Consider the following 24345-nt stretch of genomic DNA (forward strand, 5'->3'; position numbering starts at 1 on the left):
CTTTAACCGTGTTTGCTCGGCCCCTCCGGCCATTGGGCTCTGGCTCCTGCCGGGACAAGGAGCGCTGGCTCAGCACATACCGGGAGCAGGGCAGGCACCAGGAGCCAGGTCGCATCCTGACCCTGCAGTGATGGAGCCCGGCGACGGCTCGGAGGAGCCCCCGTTGCCTCTGGCGCTGGCGAGGTTTCAGCTCTCCGAGGAGTACGGTTCCCTGCTTCCCGAGCCTCTGGTAGGACGCGGCACAGGAACAGAGGGGTTGGTGGTGGCTTTTGGGTGGGTTTCAATTTGATGCTACTCTAACCCACTTGATAAACAGCAATGGGGAAGGCACGAGCTATTCAGGGACAGTTTCATAGGACAAGGGATTAGCAAGAGGGGAGAGAAGAAGGGGGTTTGCAACCCACTTTGGCCTTGGCTTCGCAGGATTCCAGGGTGAGGAGAGCGCTCAAAGGAAAGCCCTTTTCCAGCACGTTTTCCACGCTGAAAGCAGTGCCATTTATCACTGGGTTTACTCCACAGCAGGGAGCGCTCAGGGACAGGCAGATGCTTGTTTATCATCCATTAACCACGATCACAAGGGCTGCTGTTACAAGCAGCAGACACAAACCATTAACTGCAATGAGTGAGGCTGGACGGATGCTGGGGGGTGGATGCAGGCACATGGTGCATTAAGTGTCCTCCTTCTCCCCTCTCTACCAAGACAGAGCTGCCGGCGCCCTATGGTCCATGGATGGAGATTGCCCGCGACCTGCCTCAGCTGATCACGAGCCATGGGCTCCGCTCACGAGTTCACCAGGTACCTTTATCCTCCCCATCCCTGAAGCTCTCTCAAGCCTTGCTCTGACGCAGCACTGCAAAAGTGCATGGAAAAGCAAAGCCGTGTCCTTAGCAAGGGCACAGCCAGACAAAGACTAATGCCACCCAACAGCAATGCATCAGCATTGGTAGTCCTTGGTCTTATCCCGGCCGAGGAGCCCAAGGCTTTATGGTCCATGGTCCAGCCGGACCCATGCAAAAGGAGAGGGATGCCTTTATAAGTGAAATGCTGCGATTTATTGTCCGTGTTCGCAGACCAGCAATAGGGAATCAGCAGCAATCTGGGCAAGGGAAGTTGAGGAGCCCAAGGCTTTATGGTCCATGGTCCAACCAGACCCACGCAAAAGGAGAGGGATGCCTTTATAAGTGAAATGCTGTGATTTATTGTCCATGTTCGCAGACCAGCAATAGGGAATCAATAGAATCCTGGGCAAGGGAGGTGAGATAGAAGGTGGCTGGGAATAGCACTAGCAGGGTCTGTCTTTGACAGATGCCACAGCTGAGCACCCAGCACCTCCATGGGCGCAAGGAGCTGCACTTGGCACATCTGGTACTCAGCTTCATCACCATGGGCTACCTCTGGCAGGAGGGCGAGGAGGGCACCGTGAAGGTAAAAACATCACGGAGCAAGTTCACCTCCTCCTTGGGGTCCTATGGGAGCAAAGCCCCTTTCCTGAGCGTGACCCCATAGACTGGCACCATTCACCTGACAGTGACTTCTTCTTCTGCTGTGTTTTATGCCCTTCAGGTCCTACCCCGGAACCTTGCTGTCCCCTTCTGGGAGGTCTCACAGGCTCTGGGCCTCCCACCCATCCTCAGCCACGCAGACATTGTGCTGGCCAACTGGAGGAGGAAGAACCCCAATGGGTAAACAGGCAATAGCGGTGACCCTGAGCAGGTCCCATCCAGCACAATGGGGACAAACAGATCCCAAACTGCTCCTGTTCCATCAGACCCCACTGAAACCCACCGCTGTGGGGCCTGCCTTGGACCAGCGAGCCCCTTTGTCCCCCCTAGAACACAGCCCATTGCTGATTCTAACATCTCTCTTTCTCTCTCCTTTCCTTGTACGTTTGCTGGCAATAACAAAAATGCCTTCAGGCCTCTGGAAATCGAGTGAGTATTTAAGATGCTTATTTATTTGCAGGCAGTATTGGGTTTGTTTGGCTTGGCTTGGCTCTCCAGCACTGCGGGGCTCTGGTGAGGTTGAACCTCTCTTGTGATGTATGAGCACAACAAAACCAGCTCAGTCTCATTGGCACGCAACTGCTACTGCAACAACAGCAAAGTGCCACGGCTGCGGCTGAGCCTCGCTGTCCTGGGCCGGCCTCATAGCCCAGCGAGTGCATGGAGAGGGTCCTGAGTCCCTTAGAACCACACCAGCTGCTTTCCTCTTGTGCTCTGGGCCAGCTCTGCTCTGCCCAGGGTGCAGACAAGAGGCTCTGTGGCTGGGGAAGGTTTGGTTCCAAGGCTCAGTGGGGTTTGGGGTGTGCAGGGAACCACTGAGAAGCATCTTCCTGACCCCGCATCCTTGGCTGCTGCAGCAACCTGGACACCATCATTGCATTGCCTGGGGGAGAGAGCCTGCGAGGCTTCATCCTTGTCACCCTCCTGGTTGAGAAGGCGGCTGTGCCGGGGTTTAAGGTAGGGGATCATTGTCCCTCACAGTGCTTTGATGGGGGTACCATCCCCTGCACCCTTGCTCATGGGCTGTGGGCATGGGCAGAGCCAGTAGCGGGTACCCAGAGCCGCTGTGCTCGGATAGCCTGGCCCCTCATCACTTTGTGTTCTCTTTTCTCTCCTCTCCAAGGCAATTGTGGAAGCTGTTCGTGCCGTGCTGCAGCTGGATGAGGAGACCCTGCACAGAGCACTGCAGGAGATGGCAGGGGCCATCCGGGACATGAGCAAGGCTTTGAAACAGATGCATGGTAACAGCATCGTTGGGTGGAGGGCAGCTTGTGTCCCACAGTGAGGTGGGACCCATCAGCTGATGGATTGGAGCTAGTGCTTGGTCCATAAAGCATCTCTGGAGGGATGGAGAGGGAGGAGGTAGGAACAACCCGGTGCAGCTCAGTGATCCCAGTGTGATGAACAGTCCCTGAGCACCCAAACTGCTCCAGGGTGAAAGTGTGGGGTGGTTTTGGGCTCCAAGCACTGATGCTGTGCTGCACGCTGCGGTACCCAAGGAGCCAGGGAAGCCACCAAGGGCACCAGCACCATGCCAGGTCCTTGTCTGAGCACAGATTCGGGTCACCTCGGCTGTGATGGAAGGGACATGGCCACACGGGAAGCATTGGTGCAGGGGGAACGAATGGCCTTTTGCTTGCACTAACATCTATGACCTGGTTTCCTCCTAGACCATGTGGATCCAGCAGTGTTCTACTCCGTGATCCGCATCTTTCTCTCCGGGTAAGTAAAATAATCCCCCACAAACACTAGGAAAGGTCATTTGGGCAAGGCAGAACCACGGTTGTGAGCCCGGCACTGCGGGTTTGTCATCCCTCCTCTTCCCTGCGGGGCTGCGAGCATCCTTCCCAGGGGGTTTCTATTCTTGTTTCCAGCATATCTCAGCATTCCTCAATCAAAAGGCTCCATGCATCCGGCTTAGGTTGCTCTCATATTTTATCCAAGCTGACCTTGTCTTGATGGCCATCGGCCTGGAACAACATGCCTTTTAAATTCCCTTCTGCTTAGAAGAGCTTCCCACTAGTAAAGATTACTATAAATACAGCCCAGGGAGAGCTAAAAATACGCTGGTATTTGATAATGAATCTATTTTCTCTGCAGTTTGGGCAAAACCTGCTCCAGCACTCACACAGCCCTAGCAGCCAGCACCGAAAGCCTCATGAAACGGGTGCATTCTTCAGAAGGTCAAGAGATATTTTTGTGCCAGGCACGTTATCTCTGTGAAATCAGAACTCCCCTTTCCATCTGCGAGCGAGCGTTGGTCCATGCACGGAGCCGGATGCAGGGGCTGTGGGTTGATGCGTGCACCGGTCTCTGGGCTTGCTGAGGATGAGCAGCTTGAGGAGAGGGAGGGAATGGCGCTGCAGGCTGGTCCTCTGCTCTCTTTAAGGGCACCGTCTCAAGACGAATGAGGAAGAACCCAAAGTACAAACTTCAGGGGGTCAGGAGAGCGTTTTGGGTGACTCTGCCACAGAGGCAACCGGCTTCTCCCAATGGCCACTGGGATCTCAAGGCGTTGATGCCAAGTGCCATTGTTGCCCCTCTGCTCCCGCACACCCAACTCTGCACATGGGTCAAAGCCCAAGGGTGCTCATCCATGCGTGGCATCCCATAGAACGATCCCTAGCTCCTACGCAAAGGATAACTGAGGGTTCCTCCCTATACCCATGGCCTTATTGTGCATCTCAGCACAGTGTTTGCTTTCCAAATGCATCTCCCATTTGAGGATGATGAGTGAGGAGGAAGAGGAGATCCATGGCTGGGCTAGGAAGGTTCTGTTCCATGTTACCAGCTCAGGGGCTCTGCTTGCAGCCCCTCCATCCCATTCTCTGCTCCCTGCCTCACTGCTGTGTCTTCCTGCTCAGCTGGAAGGATAACCCGGCCATGCCGGATGGGCTGATATATGAAGGGGTATCCGATGAGCCCATGGAGTACTCGGGAGGGAGCGCGGCGCAGAGCACCATCCTTCATGCCTTTGATGAGCTCCTGGGCATTCGCCACAGCGAGGAGAGTGGTAAGACACCCATTTCTCCTTTTTCCTAAGGGAATAAGGGGTGAGGGAAGAACCAAGGTGGAGTGATTCCCATCTCACCCTCGCATTGCCAGGCTCTGCCCAGTTTCTTAGGGAGGAAGCCTATAAACGAGGCTCTGGCATCACTTCCTTACTGCTATAAATTCCCAGCTGGACCAGCCTCTGTTTTCCGTGTGTTAGCTTTATCCTGAGGTTGTATACGGGTACCGAGATGAGGGAGCAGAGCATCCTGCCGGTACCTCAGCTCATCCATTCACACCTCATTGCTTTAGTCCATCCCACAGAATACGTTTGTCAGAAATTAGCAAACCCATCCTAACAGCAAAAAATGAACCCCCAAACAACCCGAACCCAAAGGCTGAGAGCAAGGGCTAAACTCTGTCTTTTAGGCTTAAAACCAACCTTAATGGAGCGTTGGCCTGATATGGGTCTTCTTCCTCAAGTAGCTGGCCATGCAGGCTGGGGGCTGAGGCTCAGGGTGCTTCAACCCACTGATTTCTCCCTTTGCTGATGCCTTGCAGCCGCCTTCCTGCACAGGATGAGGGGCTACATGCCCCCGCCACACAGAGCCTTCGTGGAGGAGATCCACCGTGCCCCATCCCTGAAGCAGCACGTGCTCTCCTCCGGAGACACGCGGCTCCACGGGGCTTTCAACCAGTGCGTGTCCGCGCTGGCGGACTTCAGGTCCTACCACATCACCATCGTCACCAAGTACATCAGCATCGCGGCGGCCAAGGCCAAGGCTGGGCGGGCAGAGCAGGGCACCAAGGCTGGCTCCTCCATAGGGAAGCCCCCATCCGCACTGGAGGCCAAAGGGACCGGTGGATCCCACATCTTCAGCTTCCTGAAGAGCATCAGGGACACCACCAGGGAAGGGATGATAAATGCCTGATTTGCCATAGGGTTTGCACTGGGCAGGAGGCCACGCAGCAGGTCTGCAGCACCTGAGCCACAAGGACCTTCACCCAAACCTCCTCCAGCAGCACCCCTCCTGCTCGTGCACGTCTGGGACATGTGGGACATGCTCTGGGTTGTTGAGGGAGGAAAGCACTGCTGTTGGGAACCCCCAGAAGGCATGCAGTTGAATGCAGCATCCTTCCACAGCGCCACAATGGGCACAGCATCCTTCCACAGCACCACGATGGGCACAGCATCCTTCCATGGCACTGGGATGGGCACAGCATCCTTCCACAGCACCATGATGGGCACAGCATCCTTCCATGGCACTGGGATGGGCACAGCATCCTTCCATGGCACTGGGATGGGCACAGCATCCTTCCAGGGCACTGCGATGGGCACAACATCCTTCCACAGCACCTCGATGAACACAGCATCCTTCCAGGGCACTGGGATGGGCACAACATCCTTCCAAAGCACCACGATGGGCACAGCACCAGGATGGGCACAGCATCCCTCCACAGCACCACGATGGACACAGCATCCCTCCATGGCAGTGGCATGGGCACAGCATCCCTCCACAGCACCACGATGGACACAGCACACTTCCATGGCAATGGCATGGGCACAGCATCCCTCCACAGCACCACGATGAACACAGCATCCCTCCATGGCAGTGGCATGGGCACAGCATCCTTTCAATGCACCAGGATCAGCACAACACCCCCCACAGCACCGGGAAGAGCAGTGTCCATCCAAGCCCTGCCTGCTGCACCGCACCAGGCTCGCTCCCCCCCGGAACCCTTGGGGTTACACGGACTAACAAATAAAGCAGCGCTTCCCCCCCCGCCCCGAGCCGTGCTGCTGGCCCCGTGTCTGTCGCCAAGCCGCGGCCCATCGCGACATCCCAGCGCTTCCCCATCGCGAGGTGGCGGCAGAAACCCGCTTTTGGCTGTGCCGCAGCCGGGATGCTGGAGCGGGGCGGGGGGGGCAGAAGGAACAGCGCACCCATCGGGGTTTGGGGGGGCTGCGGGGCCTCCCGCTGCCTTTGGCACCCAGCCACGGCTCCTCTCCCCCCATCAAACGGCCGTGGCATTGCGACACCCGGACGTGAAGCTGTTGGGGTCCCAAAGAACGGGGGCAGCCTCAAGGCATTCAGTTGCCATCGACCCTTTCAGCCTGATCGCGATAGATGGGGCCGGTAACGACAAGCGGTGCCGTCTGCGTCCCGGCCTCTGGGTTGGAGCCGGCTTTTCACCATCACTTGTGTCTGTACCAGGCAGCTCTGTGCCCAGTTCGAACAAGAGGCAGAGATCTTGCGTAGCTGCTGCGTCTGCTGCGGGAGCACAGGGAGATGCTGCTGCCAAAAGCAGCTCCCCAGCCATGGGGGTGATGCTGAAGTCTCTCAAACCCTGCAATATTTGGGCACTCACAGGCTTTGCTTTCCTACATCCCAATGGGCAGCAGCAGGTTGTGGCAGGGGACATGGGGACACATGGTTTCCTCAAGGGAATAAACCACCCATGGTCCTCGCTAGGTATCTGCAGCAGACCAACACCAGCCTGCTGCCTAGTAGAGGGGCTCTTATGACAGAGACACCATGAAGCCAGAGCAGCAAAACCTCACCGCGCTGCGATGGGTGTGCAGGTCTGCTCCAAGAACAGGGTTAAATCCTTTCCTATAATGCCAGGTGCCCTTTATAGTGTGAGCACGCCCCCGAATGCCTTGGAACCAGTGTGTTGAGGGAAACAAAGCCATATGCCACCGTGTTTTGCCTGCCCAGGTTTTGCTGGCGCGGCTGCCAGGGACTGGGTTTCACACCCAATCAGTGCCGCGGTGCAAAAATAGCTTTGGCAGTGCCAAAAGAGAGTCAAGGTCCTTTGAAATGAGACTTTGCTCCCATAAGGGCAACAAAAAGCTTGGCTCGAAGCATTAAAGCTCCTTGGTGAATTCTAGTCTGTGCCCTCTTTAGAGGTCCAGGCTTAAAGCTGGGGCTTAGGAGGTGATATCTTCAGTAAACGACCAATGGGAAGGTGTCAGCACCTTTAAATCTCAGCCTGGCAGCCCTCATTGCGCTCGGATCTTCGTTTCTGACCAACTGCTGCATGTTTGGTGTGGGGGATATTTCATTCCGACGCTTGGCTCGGTCTATTACATTTCAGCCCATTTGGACTCGGAAGGGAAAAGGGAAGAAACTGCTCCAGCTAAATGGGAACCACCCCTGGGGCTCGCAGGGCCCTTCCCCTGCCCAGCCCTGCACAATCACAGCGATGCTCCAGCTCTGGGGCAAGGAAGGTGCCCCAAAAGCTGCACAGCCCATGGGGTTCCCAGGTTGGGAAACTACTCAACAAGGGCTCGCCACGTCTGAGCTCCCTTTCCCAAATGCTCTGTCAGACACAGCGCATGCATCAATCCCATTCAGCTCCTTTAAAATCAGGCTCCAGGAGGATCCTGCGGCACTCCCGCGCTAGGCAGGGATGCGCAGGGATGCACAGACCCTTCCTGCAGGATGGGACAGCTTTGCTTGCTCTGTTCCCAAATCACTGCTGTCTTATATTGAGCACAGGACACAGAGAGCTAAGGTCTCGGGGGTGCTTCATGCCTGGCAGCACGTTGCGTTTAGGTTGTTGAAGCCTGTGCCTAAAAAGGCCACAACAGCAAGACCCCTGCAATGCGATGAGCCCGTTTCTGCACCCCTTTACCAAAGTGGGTGCTTTTAAAGCAAGGAGAAACCAGCAAAAGAACAGACCCCCCCCCCCCCCTCCCCGAGCACAGCAGCAGCTGGCAGGGAGCTGACGCAAGACCAAGCGGGATGTCATGAACCCTCGGCCCCAACAACAGCCACAGACCCGGCTTAGAGCCACCCACAAGGAAACTCTCTTATCACGGCAAACAGGGGCCGGGCCCTGCAGCGCTGATGTCCACGTTTCCATTGTGAAGCTGCAGCTCGGGAGCCGCCCCAGGAACACGCTCCAAGGTCTTGACTCCTTGTTACCCCTTTCCTTAAGCAGAGATTCCCCCTGTGGTGGCTGCGAGGGACAAATCAGTGCTTGCAGTTCCTAAGATGCCAGCCCGGCCGCGGCTCCTCTCCCCAGGCCATCGCACAGCCCAGACTCCTGCTTCCACTTTTGTCCCCGTGGCTGCTTGGAATCGAACGAGAACACAAACATTTGGATTCCAGACACTTCCCAACCCCGACCTTATTTATCATACTTGGCTCCGCTCCTGGAATCAGGGCCAGGAGAGGCCCTGAACAATTTATGTTATTTAACAGGCTGTGCATAGATCAATCTTGCTCTTCCCCTCTAGCCACGGGTTTCCCTCTGTGGTTTGCTGCACGCTTATTATGTCCGTCAATACCCAAGTAATTAAAATCCCCCATTATCCGGGTCCTGGCTGCCTTATGAGCTCCTCATAAGCTATAAAACGTTTGATCATCAACCTTCCTTAAGTGCCCGGGAGGTCTGGAGCCCCATCTCAGCATCCCCTGGCTGCTGTTACATCCCTGAAGGTCCCATTGAAGCTGCCGCCTGCCATTCCCCTCCTCGCCTTCCCATTCTGTGCCAGGATTGCTCATTTTTATTCCCATCTTTCTCTGTCTGCTGGCAACCACCAGCTCCTTTCTTGCTCACAAGGCTGGGACCTGCTGCATTCCTGGGATGTCACATCCCAGATTTCCCCCCATTGGCACGCCTGCGATGGATGCGTACCTGCGGTGACAGCATCTTTACAGATGTGAATCCAAGTTGGGTCTCCTCTCCTGCACAGCTGGGCCACAGGTCTCAAAGCAATGTATTAATGCATTGTAATGTATTAATAATGTATAGTAACGTATTAATAACAGCCAAGTTTGCTTTGCGCTTCCCCCTTGGGAGGGATGGGAGGGCACAGAAAATGCATCACCTTCTGGTGCTGTGCAAGACCTGATGCTGTATCAGGTCCATGCCCTGAGCCCTGTATCTCTGACCACAGCCTGGCTTTATCTCTGCCTGGGGAATTACTCACCTTGGCAGGACTGACTGCAGTCTAGATATGATTAAAGGACATGACTCAAGCCCCAAAGTGCTAATTACAGCACAGGAGGAGGAGGAGGAGAGGAGCTGCTAAATTACACCTAATATGGAAAGTGAATTAGGAACAGATTGAAAAGCCATCGCTGTGGGGATGATGACCCTGGGGCTGTCCCAGCCTGGGGACACACCAGATGCAGCACCCTGAAGCAGCCACAGGCCTCTTCCCAACGTTGTTCTGCACTTGGCATCACGCTGCTCTCCTCGCTCTATCACTCCATCCTGCACCCTCTTTGCCCCAGCATCCCTGGGGCCTGCCACCCACAACCCAACAGCAGCCTGTGAGCAAGCCTCGGAGGAGCCCAGCCGTGGAAGATGCTCCCTGTGGGACCTCTGGGTTTCTGCTGTGCTTTAGCATCCCAGCCTCACCAGGCAGCAGCACTCTCTGCCCATCTGCTGAGGGCTCTGCTGCATCCATGCGGGCTGCACTCACACTCCCATCACCTCCCCTCGCTGAGCCCGATGCCTGCACTGCAGCAATGTGGTGATGCTGGGGTGAAGTGACACAAGGGACATGCCCGGGGCTGTCACACACATTCAGCTCCATCTCACAGCACTTCCCATTGCTGCCTGCTGAAAGGACTAAACCAGCCCAAAGCCGGTGCCAGGCAAACTCTGCTCCTGTTTTCCCATGGGAATGGGAAACGGCATCATGATAGCGTGAAACACCAGATGGGAGGATGCCCAGAGGTTGCTTTGGGCAAAGGGCTTTATTTCAAGCCCTGATGATGATTTCAAACCAGTGCTGATACACCATTGCCCTGATGGGTCTAATTCCCCCTTTGGCCTGCAGTGAAGCAGGGGAGATGCAGGGTCTCTGTTGCCAAGCAGCTCCTGGGCTGGTGACATCCAGAGGGGAGGTGACAGAGCCCACAGACTCCACTGGAAGCCTTGGGGCCGGGGCTGTCTCTGTGTGTACTTGGACACAGCACAGCAGGTTCCTGGTTTATGAGGATGCTTTGGAGTAATCTGAATAATAAATACAGTGAAGAAAGTGCATTATTGTGAAATAGAGGTTTTCCCAGTAAATAAATCCTGGCCATTATCTGCATGTGTAATACGTGCATCAGGAACAACGGGTGCTGGCTGGGGGGGCAACAAACCAACATTGCCTCCCTTTAGCTCACCTCTCACTCCAGCTCCACCGGGTTTCATAGCATCCCAGCCTGGTTTGGGTTGGAAAGGACCTTAAAGCTCATCCCCTGCCATGGGCAAGGACACCTTCCACTAGAGCAGGGTGCTCCAAGCCCCGTCCTTGATCGTTGCCAGGGATGGAGCATTTGAGGGCTCAACGGGGTGATGCCATCAGAGCAGGGATCACTGGTGCCACACATCCACCCCAATGCCTATTTGCAGAGTTACTCACTGCACCAGCGGCTGCTGCACCCAGCAAACAAGGACAAACACCCACCATGGCAATGGGGCAGGCGCAGGAGCCTCAAGGGCTCTGTCAAACCCATTCCTTAGGGAAAGAGAAAGGGATTCAAAGACAAGGCCCCGCTATTATTGCAGTAAGAGCCTGCCTCACGCTGGGCTCTGCTGCTAAATATATTCCGTGTTTACTGTAGGCAAGAGCAGTGGGAAGCCTTCCGAAACGGCATTGGGGTTGCTCCAATTCTTTTCAGCAATCAATCCCGCCCGGCTTGAGCCGTTTTTATCCTGACACGAATGGAAACTATTCCCCTGGTTTCATTTCTACTGATGAAAGACATTTCCTCAACAGAGAGGAGCCCCACAGCTATGGGAAGTCATCCCCAAAGGAAAGCATTCCGAGGGGATGCAGCGCACAGCTCGCAGTGGGGTGTCCCGCAAGCAGACGGGGCCAGTCAGGACACGGCCCCATGAGGTCAGGAGCCCTTCGCAAGGCTGTTATAATGCTTTTGCTTCCCGATGAATTTGCTGAACAAGAGACCTGGAATTTACCCTTGCGTTGGCCAAACGCAGCCAGGCTCGAGGCTGTTGTTGCTGGATGCAGGCAGTGATTTGGTGGTGGGGATGAGACCCTCGAGCGATGGGGATGGTGATGCATGGATAAGGGGTGGTGGTGAGCACAAGGGTGAGGGCTCAGGTCCCTCCTCTCCTCTCTTCATCAGCTGCTGCCGTGATGAGAGGGGCCCGTGGAGGGGCCGGTTTTTGGGGTCAGATCTGCTGGATTTTGTTTACTTTCCCCATCAGTTTTCCCTAAACAGCAGTTGGGAAACGCTCCTTCCGTGGACCTCATCGGGGCCGGAACTGACTCAGCTTTGTGCACGGAGAGGGCTCTGGAGACAGCTCAGCAGCTCTGTAACTTAATGTCACACTCGTCACTGTTTACTGACTGACAGACAACCCGTTTCGTTTGCATTTGTGCCTTACGTCAGCATGGCGTGCCCAGAGCTCCCTTGGCATCCCTCTGGCATCCCTCTGGCATCCCTGCGGCATCCCTGCAGCATCCCTACTGCATCCCGCCTGCACCGCTGCAGCACCCTTACAGCATCCCTACTGCATCCCCGCTGCACCACTGCAGCACCCTTGCGGCATCCCTGCAGCATCCCTATGGCATCCCCACTGCACCCCTGCAGCACCCTTACAGCATCCCTACTGCATCCCTGCTGCACCCCTGCAGCATCCCTACTGCATCCCTCTTCATCCCTGCAGCATCCCTGCAACACCCCTGCAGCATCCCTACTGCATCCCACTTCATCCCTTGCAGCATCCCTGCTTCATGAAGCTGCCTGAAGCAACAGCCACTCATGGGGTCAGCGGCACCATGCAAGCAGCAGTTTGGCATTTCAAGAGCAGCAGTGACCACTGCCATGCACAATAACACCCAAACCTTGAAACCTGGAATCTCCCTTTCCCTTTTCCCCTGCTCACCCCAGGGACAGAACCTGCTGCACCCAAAACCACAAGATATTGCTCAGCTCTTCCTCATTGATGCCTTCATGGAGCAAAAGGGAGCAGCTCGGAGCAATCCAGGCTCTCAGGTGCATTCAGACCAGCAGCCCACAGCCCACACTAGGGCTGTTTTACCCAGTGTTCTCCATCTAAATGCTCCTTTCATGTCCGTGGTGTGGCAGCGATTCAGTGTACTGGTGAGGCCATGGAATGTCGTGTCACACAGGAGGACTGAGAATGCCATTTGCCTTTCAGGGCTCCTTATGTAAGACAGAAAAGGGGACACGGCTGGAAGCAGCATCAGGGCTACCCACCATCTCTAAACCACCTCATGCACTGGCTGGTGTGCTGATCCAGCCAACACTGATGCTGGGAAGCAGTGACTTGGAAGAACCAGAGAAGGGAACAGCCTCAGACTGAGCACAACCTACATGAAGAAGTGTATCTAAAAGGACAGATAAGACCCAATACATGGCTCGGAGGCCTTATCTCCCCAGGGTGAAAGGGTGGCTGGTACCAGTGCTGGCTCCTGCTTCACTCCAGTCTCAGACAGACCCCCTGAGGGGCAGATTTCTCTCCTGAAGGCTGGAATAAAGACAAATCTGATTTGCTTCTCCCAGGCAGATGCCAACTTCTTCAGCAATGGGGCTGGTTTCTAGCTCGACACCCAGCCTCTGATGGATCAGAGCATCCTGATGCTCTGCCAACAGACACCGCTTGTACCATTTGCTGCTCAGCCAGGTTTCTTCCCAAGGGGCTGCAAAGCACTTTTACCGTACCTGCCTGCATCCACACAGCAGCATCTCTCTCCCCTGTCCTCCCCTCCTACACAGAGCCCTAATAACCTTACAGCTCTAAACCGGTCCTTTTCTGTTGGAGCCGCCTGCATAAATAACCCCATGCAGACAGGGCGAAGCATCATAAACCAGCGCTGACACTTGACAGGGATTCAAGGGCACATCTCGAGAACAAAGGCAAGGCTCCCTTGTAAACAAGGCATCAGTCACTTAGATTATACCAATTAGGCAATGGGATTGCTGGAAGCATCTAGAAGGCATCACTGCAAGAGCTAAACACGGTCCTTGGGGGCTTCCCACACTGCGGCCATATGGAGGTCCCTGTCCTGTGGTGCCCTCATGGATGCAGGGATTATGGGAGCTGCCCGGCTCCGCCTGGCACCGGCCTCGGCTGGGCTGGTGATGCCAGCCTGGTGCCCCAAGGTGCCAGCCTCGCCTCTGTGCTGAGATAGGGTTTACAGCCCTGTTATTGCTCCCTGGAGCGGGAGCTGACGTGTGCTGGGCACAACAACCGCAGGCAGAAGGACAGAAACCTGCATAACCCCACCAACAGGCACAGCAGCGCTGGGAACAGCCCGGGATGGGCTCCAGCAGCCGCACCGGTCACAAACCCATGCAACAACCACGCAACAACCATGCAGCAAAACTCCCGTCCCCTCCACGAGCAGCACGAGCCCCGGCTGCACACACTGGAGGCGTCTGCAGCAAGGTCTCAACAAAACCAACCCTAAAATCCCCTGTGGGGTCCCCATCCCTGTGATGCTGATGCTGCTATGGGCAGGGCACGGGCAGGGACCTGCAGAGGGTTTGGGTTGGGGTGATAGCAGGAGGATGGCAGAAAGTGCTTTTCTAGCAACCACAATGCAAGAGCTGCCGGGCCACAGGGGAGGCTGATGGGAGGCAAACACCATCTGTTTTCTCCAAGGAGCTCTTTTGCTGCTGGAGGGCTGGAGCACAAGGCTGATAACGCCGCAGTTTCAGGCGAAGCTCCCACATGATTCGCCTCAGCGTTGATTTCCTGATCAACCTCCGCAGGCCCAGGCCGGCTGTTTCCCTCGGCTCCCATTCGCAGCTTGTTTCTCCCAGTGTTACCCAGCTGCATAACCCCAACCCTCGACCCAAACCAAAGCCGCGCTGCTCCTCCCCAAAACACCAGCCCCAGCCTTGTGCCCCATTGCCAAGCCCAGAATCTCCTGGGCACCATCACAGCCCTCTCCAGGTAGGGCAGGTTGGAAGCTTAACACCCCCTTAGACCCCTTCATTGCCTGGCTCTGTGTCCAGGCTGTGGCAGCATCCCACTCCTGGCATTGCATCTCACACATCTGGCTTCCAGCATTGCCGTGCCATCTCCACATCTGGCTCCCGGCACTGCCATGCTATGTCGCACATCTGGCTCCTGGCATTGCCGTGCTATCTCGCATATCTGGCTCCCGGCATTGCTGTGCCATGTCACACATCTTGCTCCCAGCATTGCCATGCCAGGTAGCACATCTGGCTTTCGGCATTGCTGTGCCATCTCCACATCTGGCTCCCGACACTGCCATGCCATCTCACACATCTGGCTTTCAACACTACCGTGACGTGTTGCACATCTGGCTCCCGGCATTGCCATGCCATCTCACGCATCTGGCTCCTGGCATTGCTGTGCAATCTCACGCATCTGGCTCCGGCATTGCCATGCCATCTCACACATCTGGCTCCTGGCATTGCCATGCTATCTCACACATCTGGCTCCTGGCATTGCCGTGCCATCTCACACATCTGGCTTTCAACACTGCCGTGACATGTTGCACATCTGGCTCCTGGCATTGCCATGCCATCTCACACATCTGGCTCTGGAGATGCAGCCCTGGGCTGCAGCCACGTCTCTGGAAGCACTGGGGGCACAGAGCAGTACAAAGCACGCATCCTGTCTGCCACCCCTGCACAGCAGAGGAAGCGGCTCAGCAGAGATTAGAGCCTTAATGAGGGGGGCACTTGAGCACGGGACGTGTGTCTGGTACTGTCGCCCGTGGGCTGGGCTGTGACAATGGCCTGAGCCAGCGCCGCGTCCCAGCCCCAAGGCAGGATTTCCCGTGAGCCTGTCCCCTCGGCAGCAGACAATGCGGTGTCTGGCAAGTGGAGACGGCTCTGCCTTCGCCCTGCTCCAGCCAGGGGGACTTGAGGAACTTCAGGAAGATCCAACAGGAAATTCAGCACAGAAAGAAAGGGTGGCTCACGCTTGGGAGTCTGAACGTCGCTCGCCGTGCTCAGTCCTGCTGACACAGGAGGAAGATGCTGGAGTCAGGATATTAAAGTACTTTCCCTTACAGCAGGGCATGGGGAGCTGGCCTGCAGACCAGTTTCATGCCAGAAGTCAATGTGTCCTCAGTTCAGCTTTGCCCAGTGCAGGGCTTCTTTAAAAGGGTTCTGCCTCTCCAAAGTGCCAGAAGTTTCTGTTTCTCCGGAGGCATGATTTACTTACTGGAACTGGCTATTCATTATGTCCCGCACTGCATTATTAACTTGGTGATCGTGCATTTAGCAGAGAATTTATGAGAAATGAGGAGACATTCATTATCAGTAACACCACAAACTTTACTCTTATATGGTGTCCGTGCAGAGCGCGATGCTCAGCTCCTGCGGGGCTCACACATGGTCCCTGGGCAGCCTTGGCGCAGTCAGCTCAAGCCAGCCCAACCGGCACCCCTGCACTGACACCATGAAAAGCTGTTACTCTGTGCATGGCACCAGTTGCTGGTTTATCCCTTGTGTCAGCAGAATGGATGCACAGGTTAGGGTGAAGGAGATGAACATGGGGTGGAGGGAGCCCTATAGAGAGTGTGGCTATCGGGAGGTGACAAAAGATGCTCTTGCTCACAGGAGGCTGCAGCACAGATTTATGCTGTGCAGAATACACCTGAAGGACAGAACAGTGACTCTCTTAGCAGCCCAGAAGCCAGCATCTCATTTAGTTCCATAGGTAGGATAAAGAACAGCATTCAGTAGACACGGTGCACATTTTTTCCCTTATTAGAAACTTTCCTGATGGAATTTAAGCAGCTGAATCATGTCTTCTGTTGTCTGGTTTTTAGGCAGGATCCTAAACCCCCATGAGCAGGATGGCCTGAGAAATGCCTTTACTTTCCGAGCTGCAGCAGAGCTGCCATTAAATCACATCCCCCTGTACATCACATCCGCAGTGGGGACCACAGGACAAGCCACAGGGAGCACACCCGCGGCCGGGTTAAGCTCTGGGGTTGTGTAAGCAAAGGGCACTGCTTCCTGCCATGAGACGGGGACGAGTGCTCCCAGATGCTCTGTGGAACAAACAACAACCACAGCAAACGAAAGCAGAACCCAGGTGGGGTCTGTGCAGACAGAGGCACACAACACACAGTGGGCAGGATGGGGAGCCGGGGCCAGCACTGCCATTCGCATGACCTGGGTGAGCATCACAGGCTCCTGAGCATTTCAGAGCTAAAGAGCTAAAGCACATTATATATATATATACACACACATATGTGTGTGTGTGTATATATATATATATATATGCAATAATTTAACTTCTTTTCCTATTCCAGACCCTTCCAAAGACTCAGTTTTAGGCTCTTTCACACACAGCTGGGTAGGTCTCTGTTAGCACCGATGCTCTCCTAGGGAGCTGCTGTATCTCCTGATGCCAACGTGGTATTACAAGCCGTGCAGGCTTAGGCAGGCTAGTGAAAGGAAAGCTATGCAAAACATGCCCCAGCTAAATGCAAAGACGTCCCGAATTACCTTCTTTGGAGTGATTTTGGACACTTACATGAATGCAGACTACGCTCCCTGCAAGAGTTTGCAGGAAAGGCACTGCCTGCCCCGGCCTTCCCTCCACCTCCTGCTCTCAGGAATGGGGGCTTCCAAAAGCCCCTCACACGATGTTTGACCCGGTGAGGGCCCTGCTTTACCTTCCCCTCTCCCATAATGGTGCAGCTGGGGTCCTGCAGTCCATAGCTCTGAGCCAGAGATGCCTCCAGGTCTATTTAACCACCCTTTGCATCGCCAGCACGGCACAGGCACCATCCTCCCCGCATCCTCCCCACAGCAACTGCAAGCTCTGACTGAGACCCTGAGGCTCGGCTTAGCCTACAGCCTATCACAAGTGCTTCAGCTTCAAAGCCTGCAGCGCTCCAAGCCCATCACATCATGAGAGGCAGAGCGCAGTTAGGGATGGGGCTGAGCTGCTCTGTGGAGATGGTGGGGGTAGGAATTAATCCTCCCATTAATGTGTGAAATGGAGCAATTGCATTTCTCAAAGCAATTATGCACTAATAGCAGGAGAGCGGTGATAGAAATCGCATCTTCTCTGAAGTTTTGCTCCGTTCCAACGCATGAATAATTCCTCCTGGGCATTACTGGAAAAGCAGCAGTAAAAGACCGATATAAACAAAAATTACTGGAAAAAGCCCAGATGAGGGATGCTTCATCTCCCAGTCAGAGCTGAGCACAACTAAATTTACACAAAGCGGGCACAGAAGCTTGAAGGGGCAAAGGCATTTGTCACCGCTCAGCACGAGATGAGCTCACGGGAACACGCGTGCTTCATCTTGGCAGCGTTCTGATGTCTTCCTCCCAAAGCATCGGCTTTCAACTCGGTTTCCATGGCAGATCCTTTCCTGAGCTTGTGTCTTCCACAAATGTGGCTGATTTATGCTCTCAGCCGTGCCTCCCTCTGCAAATACCTGCAGGAGGATCCCATGTGCAGCGGGAGCGGTGGAAGCAGGCGCGTGTTAACGTGCCTCGGCTCTGGGTTGCAACCAGGGGAAACAACCAAGGACTCGTTTTGTGCAGCAGCAACATCACGGCTGATCTTAGAATCATCGAACCATGGAATGGGTTGGGTTGGAAAGGAGCTTGAGAGCATCCAGTTCCAACCCCCTGCCATGGGCAGGGATGCGTCGCACTAGACCGTGTCACCCAAGGCTGTGTCCAGCCTGGCCTTGAGCACTGCCAGGGATGGAGCATTTAAGTAAAGAACTTCTTTACCTCCAACCTGAACTCCCCCTGTTTCAGTCTGAACCCATCACCCCTTGTCCTATCCAGTCCCTGATGAACAGCCCCTCTCCAGCATCCTTGTAGCCCCATTCAGACACTGGAATGTTGGTATGAAGGCCATCTTCTGGCATTATTTTTTGCCCTAAACACTCAGAAATGGCATTATCTGCCCAGCGAAACAAAGTACATCCAGCATTTCTGCAGCCGCTTTTACATGCAGGCCTTCCCTTCCCACAGTGCTCCAGGCAGCACTTTGCAGCAGAGGACCACAGTGAGCACGGTCCTTCCTTCCTACTGCTCCCCCTTATATTTCAGGTTAACCATGAGGCTCTTTCCCAGAGCCACATCGAAACGATCCCATTTTCCGGGTGGTTTTACCAGGCCTGCAAATACGGAGCAAACAGCAACTGATGTGTAATCCACACAAATTCGGCAAGACTGCAGCAAACTGAGAGGCTTTTAAGTCTGTCTTAGGAGGAGAATCGCAGGGGTTTGCAATGGGGTTGTTTATACACTAAAGCACGTAACAGGCAGCACAAACAGAAGGAATTCCATCAACCGGGTGATGTTACGTGGGGTCTGCTCATTGCTGCAGTCGGACATCACCCCACAGCTCCCTGTATAGAAGGGAACCCCCTGGGCTGTGGGGACAGAGGCTATTTCTGGAGTTCCTCGCTGAGGATGAGTAACAGGGTCACCACCACCACCAATAAACAAGCAGCCGGTTTCCAAACAGTGCCTCTGCAGCATCCGGCTGCTTTTAAGCCATCAACCACAATACCCTTATCCCCGGATCCCTGGCTTCAGGTGGCTTTTGAGCCCACTGCTCTTCTGGGCCAGATTTAGTTGTGCCCGCTAATACCAGATTCCTAAGCCCAGCAGGAGCTGCGCAGTCAGGGCCAGCCCAGTCCACATCCTCAATGAGAGGGCATCATAGGGATCCTGGGTTGGAAGGGACCCATAGGGACCAACAAGTCCAACCCCTAAAACTAATCCATGTTAAGAGTGAGACCTCCCAGCCCGAGAGCTTGGCACTGGGCAAGGGTGGTTTGGAGAGCACTAACTCTATGGGAGCAGAGGAACTGCATCAGTGAGCTGGAAACTGCAGACAATGGATACCCAAGGCAGGAGCAGGACTTGGTGCAGAGATTTACCCCAGTGAGAGCATGGCCATGTGGGGTGTAACATCCCTGGAAGTCACCTCAGAGGACATTATGGATCCACTGCCCTCATTACACCCCTTGCCAACCGGAAAATACAGCACTGAACAGGGGCTGCATCATCTGGGAAGCAGCAGAAAGCATCCTGTGCCTGGGCCTAAGCAGGTTTTGTTCTGCTGTGTAGACAGAGACACAGACAAGTGCTCATCTGCATGCACTGGCTCGCAGCTACCGCCTCTTGTTAGGGCTGCAAGAGTTTTAACTGTTTATGATGTATCCTGAAGGCAGCGCAGCAAAGGGCCAGGAGCAGAGCGCGTTCGGAATGAGCCCCTCAGCTTGAAGCTGCACAAACCCCGCTCAAAGGAAAACCATTCCCATTGCAGAACGCTCCGGGAGTGTTTTCCCCTCGGCTGCAGGACAGCGGGAAGTTGGCAATTCAACTGTTAAACTCGCCTATGACCGTCCGGTGTTGACATCAGCGTGAGCTCATCGCTGTAACTTGAGCCTCGGGCTTTTTCCTCCTGCTTGCCTTTAAATACAGGTCCTGGGAGCCGGCACGGCTCGGATCGACCGAGCGACCCAACCGGGAGCAAACCCGGCTGCACCCCACGTAGATGAAAGCGAAGAGAAGCTCCAGAGCCGCAGCCATGTCCACATCCCTGCGCGTGAGCCCCTCGGTGCACGGGTACCGCTTCGACACAGCCCTGCGCAAGAAAGCTGTGGCCAACATCTTCGAGAGCGTCAACCAAGAGTCCCTGCAGAAACTCTTCAGGAATTCCGGGGACAAGAAGGCAGAGGAAAGAGCCAAAATCATCCTTGCCACCGACCAGGACTTGGAGGAGAAAACGAGAGCGCTAATGGCGCTAAAGCAGAGGAGGAAAGACAAGCTGCTCCAGTTCCTGACGCTTCGGAAGTACTCCATTAAAGTCCACTGAGCAGGAATGGAGGAGAACGCTTCAGGACGGGACTGTTTGTGAGCTCCCATCACGCACGCGAGCTGCTGCGGGACAGGGGATGTGACAGCAGGGCTGCAGCCACCGTGCAAGCAGCAGCAGCAGCGGTGCGGATGGTGCCGCAGGCTCCAAAGGGATGGCAGCTCCCAGCCGTGGGGCACTGCATGGTCCTGCACGGTGGTCCCGACCCATCCCGCATGCCTGGGTGCGAGTCGAGACCTTCCCATGGACTCGGTGTGTACCAGCCTTTGCCTTTCCAGACTGGTTTCCTTAAAGGCTGAGCCCTGGCAGGGCTGGGATGGAGGCTCTGGAGACGTGGATCATGGATCACCCAGTGCACTGGATGGGTGCAGCAGGTCCTTCAGGGAACGCTCTAAACACACACTGCGCATCTGATCCTTCTCTTTCTCCAGCAGTAGAAACGTTTGCACAGAAGCAATAATAATGACATGGTTTCCCTGAATTTACTGTGAAGTTCCTTAATATTTTGTTCACTTCCCATTAACACCGAGAATCTAAATAGCATAAGTACAGTTCTTATGTGTGTAGATTGCAGTATCTGTTAGGCGAGTGCTTCATGGTAATGTTTTGCGACAACGTTATTATATTGACTATAATTTATTGCTTACAGCAATGTGAAATGTAATAAATTAAGAAGTAAATCTCAACTCGCTTGTCTGAAATGCTCAATTCGGCTGGAGGAGTGGGGTTATGCGGTTTTGGTCATTTCCTACAGAGCAGACAACATGCACCTCTCCTTGACTCCCCAAAGGCTGCTCTCTGAGCCTGCAGCACCCCCCCAGCATCAATAAATACCGGGTGCAGCTCCATCAGCAGCACCAGAGCCTGACCCATGGTCCCATGAAAGACCCCACCAAACTGAGCTATAGATTTCCTTTCCCCTGTGTAACCTACCACAATGCCATCCATTGCAATAGCGTAACAGGAGGATCAGGTTAGGGAACAACCAGTCCTGAGCCACAGTGAGCGCTCCTCCGGGCTCTTGGTGTTCCTGCAGCACAGACTGAGAGCTCAGACTTGGCTCCAAAGACACAGAAGTGAGTTATGAAAGCTTGGCAGCAGAACTGGACTCGGTTTTCCTGCAGATTATGCCATACTATCCTGATAGACTATGCTGAAAATACTCAAAAATAGCCAAGACTGGTTATTTATAAGCACGTCCTTTAATAACCCACTGGGTTAGAATAAAACATTCCCATGACTCTGCTCACAGCAACACAGATCAAACAATTCAGAAGGAGGAGAGACCAGCCCTTAATAATAACTCCAAATCGCCTGGAAGTCAGGGGGACTGGAAGTAATCCTTTAATAGCATGGATAATTGTCATTGCTTACAGCATGGGGAGGGATACCCCAGCATCCCTGAAAGCATAAAGCTGGGGGATGCAACCCACATCAGCTCTAGAGACCTCGCTGGGCATGGCTCCTGGGATGATAAGAGCTTGGATCACGCCTGGTTTGGGATGGACATTTCTGGAAGTGCTTCCAAAGGCTTTCCAGAAGCGTCCTTGCTCAGAGGAATCTGCTCCAGTGTGGGATTTGCTCCAGTTTTCCGGCGTTCAACCTGTCCCGTGCGGCTGTTTCATCGGCCCATGACACGTCCCCACAAAACCATCCTCAGTGACACAAACTGCCTCAAATGGGCTATTCCCAAAAAAGGCCAAATGAGCCTCCATGCAGCAGCCCCAGGCATTCGGGATGCAGTGTCTTTCCTCCCGCTCCGGCAGGTTTTCCCATCGGAGCCGTTTCTTGTGTGACAAACACTCAAAATAGAACCCAGCAGGGTGATGCAGCCACCGAATCCATCTGCCTCTGGGCTGTGTTATAGATGGGATCCCAACAAGCCTGCTGCAAGCGGATGCTCTCAGAACCCCCGCCGTGGGTACCAAATTAGCTTTGTGCTGTCCCACTGCATCCCGCAGCCCTGGCTCATCCCATCAGCTGCCCTGGACCATGGAGCTTTCCACAGGGAGAGTCTCCCAGTTTGGGGAGAGGGGCTGACAATGGGACACACACAAGGATGCTGGTGCTGGGGGACATGGGCAGAGCCACTGCGGGGGCCTTTTCCATATAGAAAATGAATCTGAAGGAAGCTTGCAGCAGGCTGAAAGCAGCTCTGATGGAAGCATGTCCTATGATCACCCAGACATTCCTGCTCCCAAGCATTTGCATAACATGATTGATAAGATCCTCTGACTTCAGAGTCCCTCTTGTCTCATTACATGGAAATCATTATTCCAAGTGGCATCCCTCATGCATAAGGGCCACTTACAAAAAAGATGTTTCTGGGATTTTTACAGCGGAAAAGGGCAGTTTTCCTTGTGTTTGGCATGTTTGTGTTGTGGGAACCACGCAATGCCTCAGGAGAAATCACGATTAATTGCTATAAATTGCTGTCAATGAGGTACAGGCACCCAGCCATCACCCATCACAGGTCCCTTTGCTGCTGCTCTCTGGGGCTGCACAACGGGTGGCTCCGAGCACCCGGCCCCGGTGACGCAGTGCTCACCGCATCCCGAGTGATGCTTTGCTGTGCGATCCTGACACGATCCATGCGGGAGAGGTGCAGGTCACCCGGTGGGGTTGGGCCTTTCCGGAGCACCCGGTGCCGCAGACTCGGTGTCTGCCGGCGCGCGCGCGGCATTCCCGGGACAGCCCATTGTCAGCTTCACCACCAACAAACGGAGGAAAAAGGCTGTTCAAGGAATTTCCTCCCTTCAGGAGCCGGGCGTTTCCATTAATTCTTCTCTATGAGTCAAACTGGCTGTACTGGGTGTCCCTGTGTCCCGGCATCCTGAGGAACGTGCGTCCGAATAGCTAATTTTATCTCACTTCTCTAATGCTCTGCCATCAGCCGGAGCACCATAGACAGTGGTTGCTCACCCCCAGCTTGCCCTAAGGAGAACCTAAGCAAGCCAAGACAGAAACCAAGCAGGAGCCTTTTCCACACAAGCAGAGGGGGGTCAGTTAGAGGAGACAGTGCAGAGGTCCCGCAATCTGTGCTCCCCATTAACCACCCGTCTCCATCTCTCCAAAAAGCCACATCCTGCTGATGGGAAGATGGGGTTGGAACAAGGGAAGGGTCGCGCTATTCAGGAGGAGATTGGGATGCTCCTCAGGGCTGTGACCTTATGGTGAAATCAAACACAGACAACAAGAGCAGAGTCCAGAGCGGAGCTGGGCCGGCTCTCACATGGCTGTGTTCGTGTGCTAAGGGACAGGGTGCTCCAGTCAGTGGCAACACCTCCCGGGCAAGCTTCCCTTCCACACCATTGAGCAATGGGGCAAGTTAAAAATTGACTGTTCAGCTGAACCATGGAGCTGTTTCACCCCCAGCTACAGGCTCGCCTTGCAAACAGGCTCTCAGCACCATGGGTGCACCCTGGATACTCTTGGATAAGCACCTAAGCACAAGCATCCTCATGTTAAAAGGGACATAAGAGGTGTATTTCATCTGGGGCTGCACAATGATAGCTCTGCTATGAGCTGTGTTAAATGGGAGTGAAGAGCTATAAAGCGGTGAGATTTATGTGTGGCTTCCACAGAATAGAGCTGGTTTGGGGTTTCAAAGCAGGGATGCCTCACACGCAGCAAAACGATGCCACGGTGTCACTTTGCAGTGATGGACAGGGCTATTTATGAGAAGAAAAGCCTCCAAACCACTGTAGCCAACAGGAGATGGCACAGTTGCCATATATCTGTGCTAAAACCCAAAAGTTAGGCTATGACCAGAATCATAACACACAGCCCAGAAAAAAACCCTTCTTTCCATTGAGCCTAAGCTGGTACCTGGGGCTCGGTGTGACGATGCTCTGCTGTGGCACGCAGCGGAGTCATCCGTACCCAACAGCAAGTACTTGCAAGTAAGGAAGTAAGGAAGAAGCCACCACTTGCAAGGGATGTCAAGGTACCGTGACACTTCCAAGGCATCAAAACCAAAATGCCACCTTTTACAGTGCCTTTGCGATGCTCATCTGCATCCCTGCTCCGCACAGGGGCCCTCCAGAGGGGTTCGGAGCA

At 54.5% G+C, this 24345-nt stretch overlaps 2 protein-coding genes across 2 annotated transcripts; both read left to right on the forward strand.

The window, feature by feature from the left end:
- Positions 1-56: 56 nt before the first annotated feature.
- On the forward strand, positions 57-8823 carry IDO2 (indoleamine 2,3-dioxygenase 2). The gene is made up of 10 exons (XM_065659135.1): positions 57-229; positions 701-796; positions 1307-1426; positions 1565-1683; positions 1918-1932; positions 2361-2460; positions 2627-2744; positions 3174-3225; positions 4368-4516; positions 5056-8823. Exons 1-10 carry the CDS (start codon positions 131-133, stop codon positions 5424-5426), a joined length of 1239 nt encoding a protein of 412 aa, XP_065515207.1. The 5' UTR covers positions 57-130; the 3' UTR covers positions 5427-8823.
- An 11077-nt stretch (positions 8824-19900) lies between these two features.
- On the forward strand, positions 19901-20972 carry TCIM (transcriptional and immune response regulator). Its single transcript, XM_065659148.1, has one exon. It carries the CDS (start codon positions 19966-19968, stop codon positions 20284-20286), a length of 321 nt encoding a protein of 106 aa, XP_065515220.1. The 5' UTR covers positions 19901-19965; the 3' UTR covers positions 20287-20972.
- Positions 20973-24345: the final 3373 nt, after the last annotated feature.

Source organism: Lathamus discolor, chromosome 22 (assembly GCF_037157495.1).
Source record: "Lathamus discolor isolate bLatDis1 chromosome 22, bLatDis1.hap1, whole genome shotgun sequence".
In the NCBI taxonomy this organism is placed as follows: Eukaryota; Metazoa; Chordata; class Aves; order Psittaciformes; family Psittacidae; genus Lathamus; species Lathamus discolor.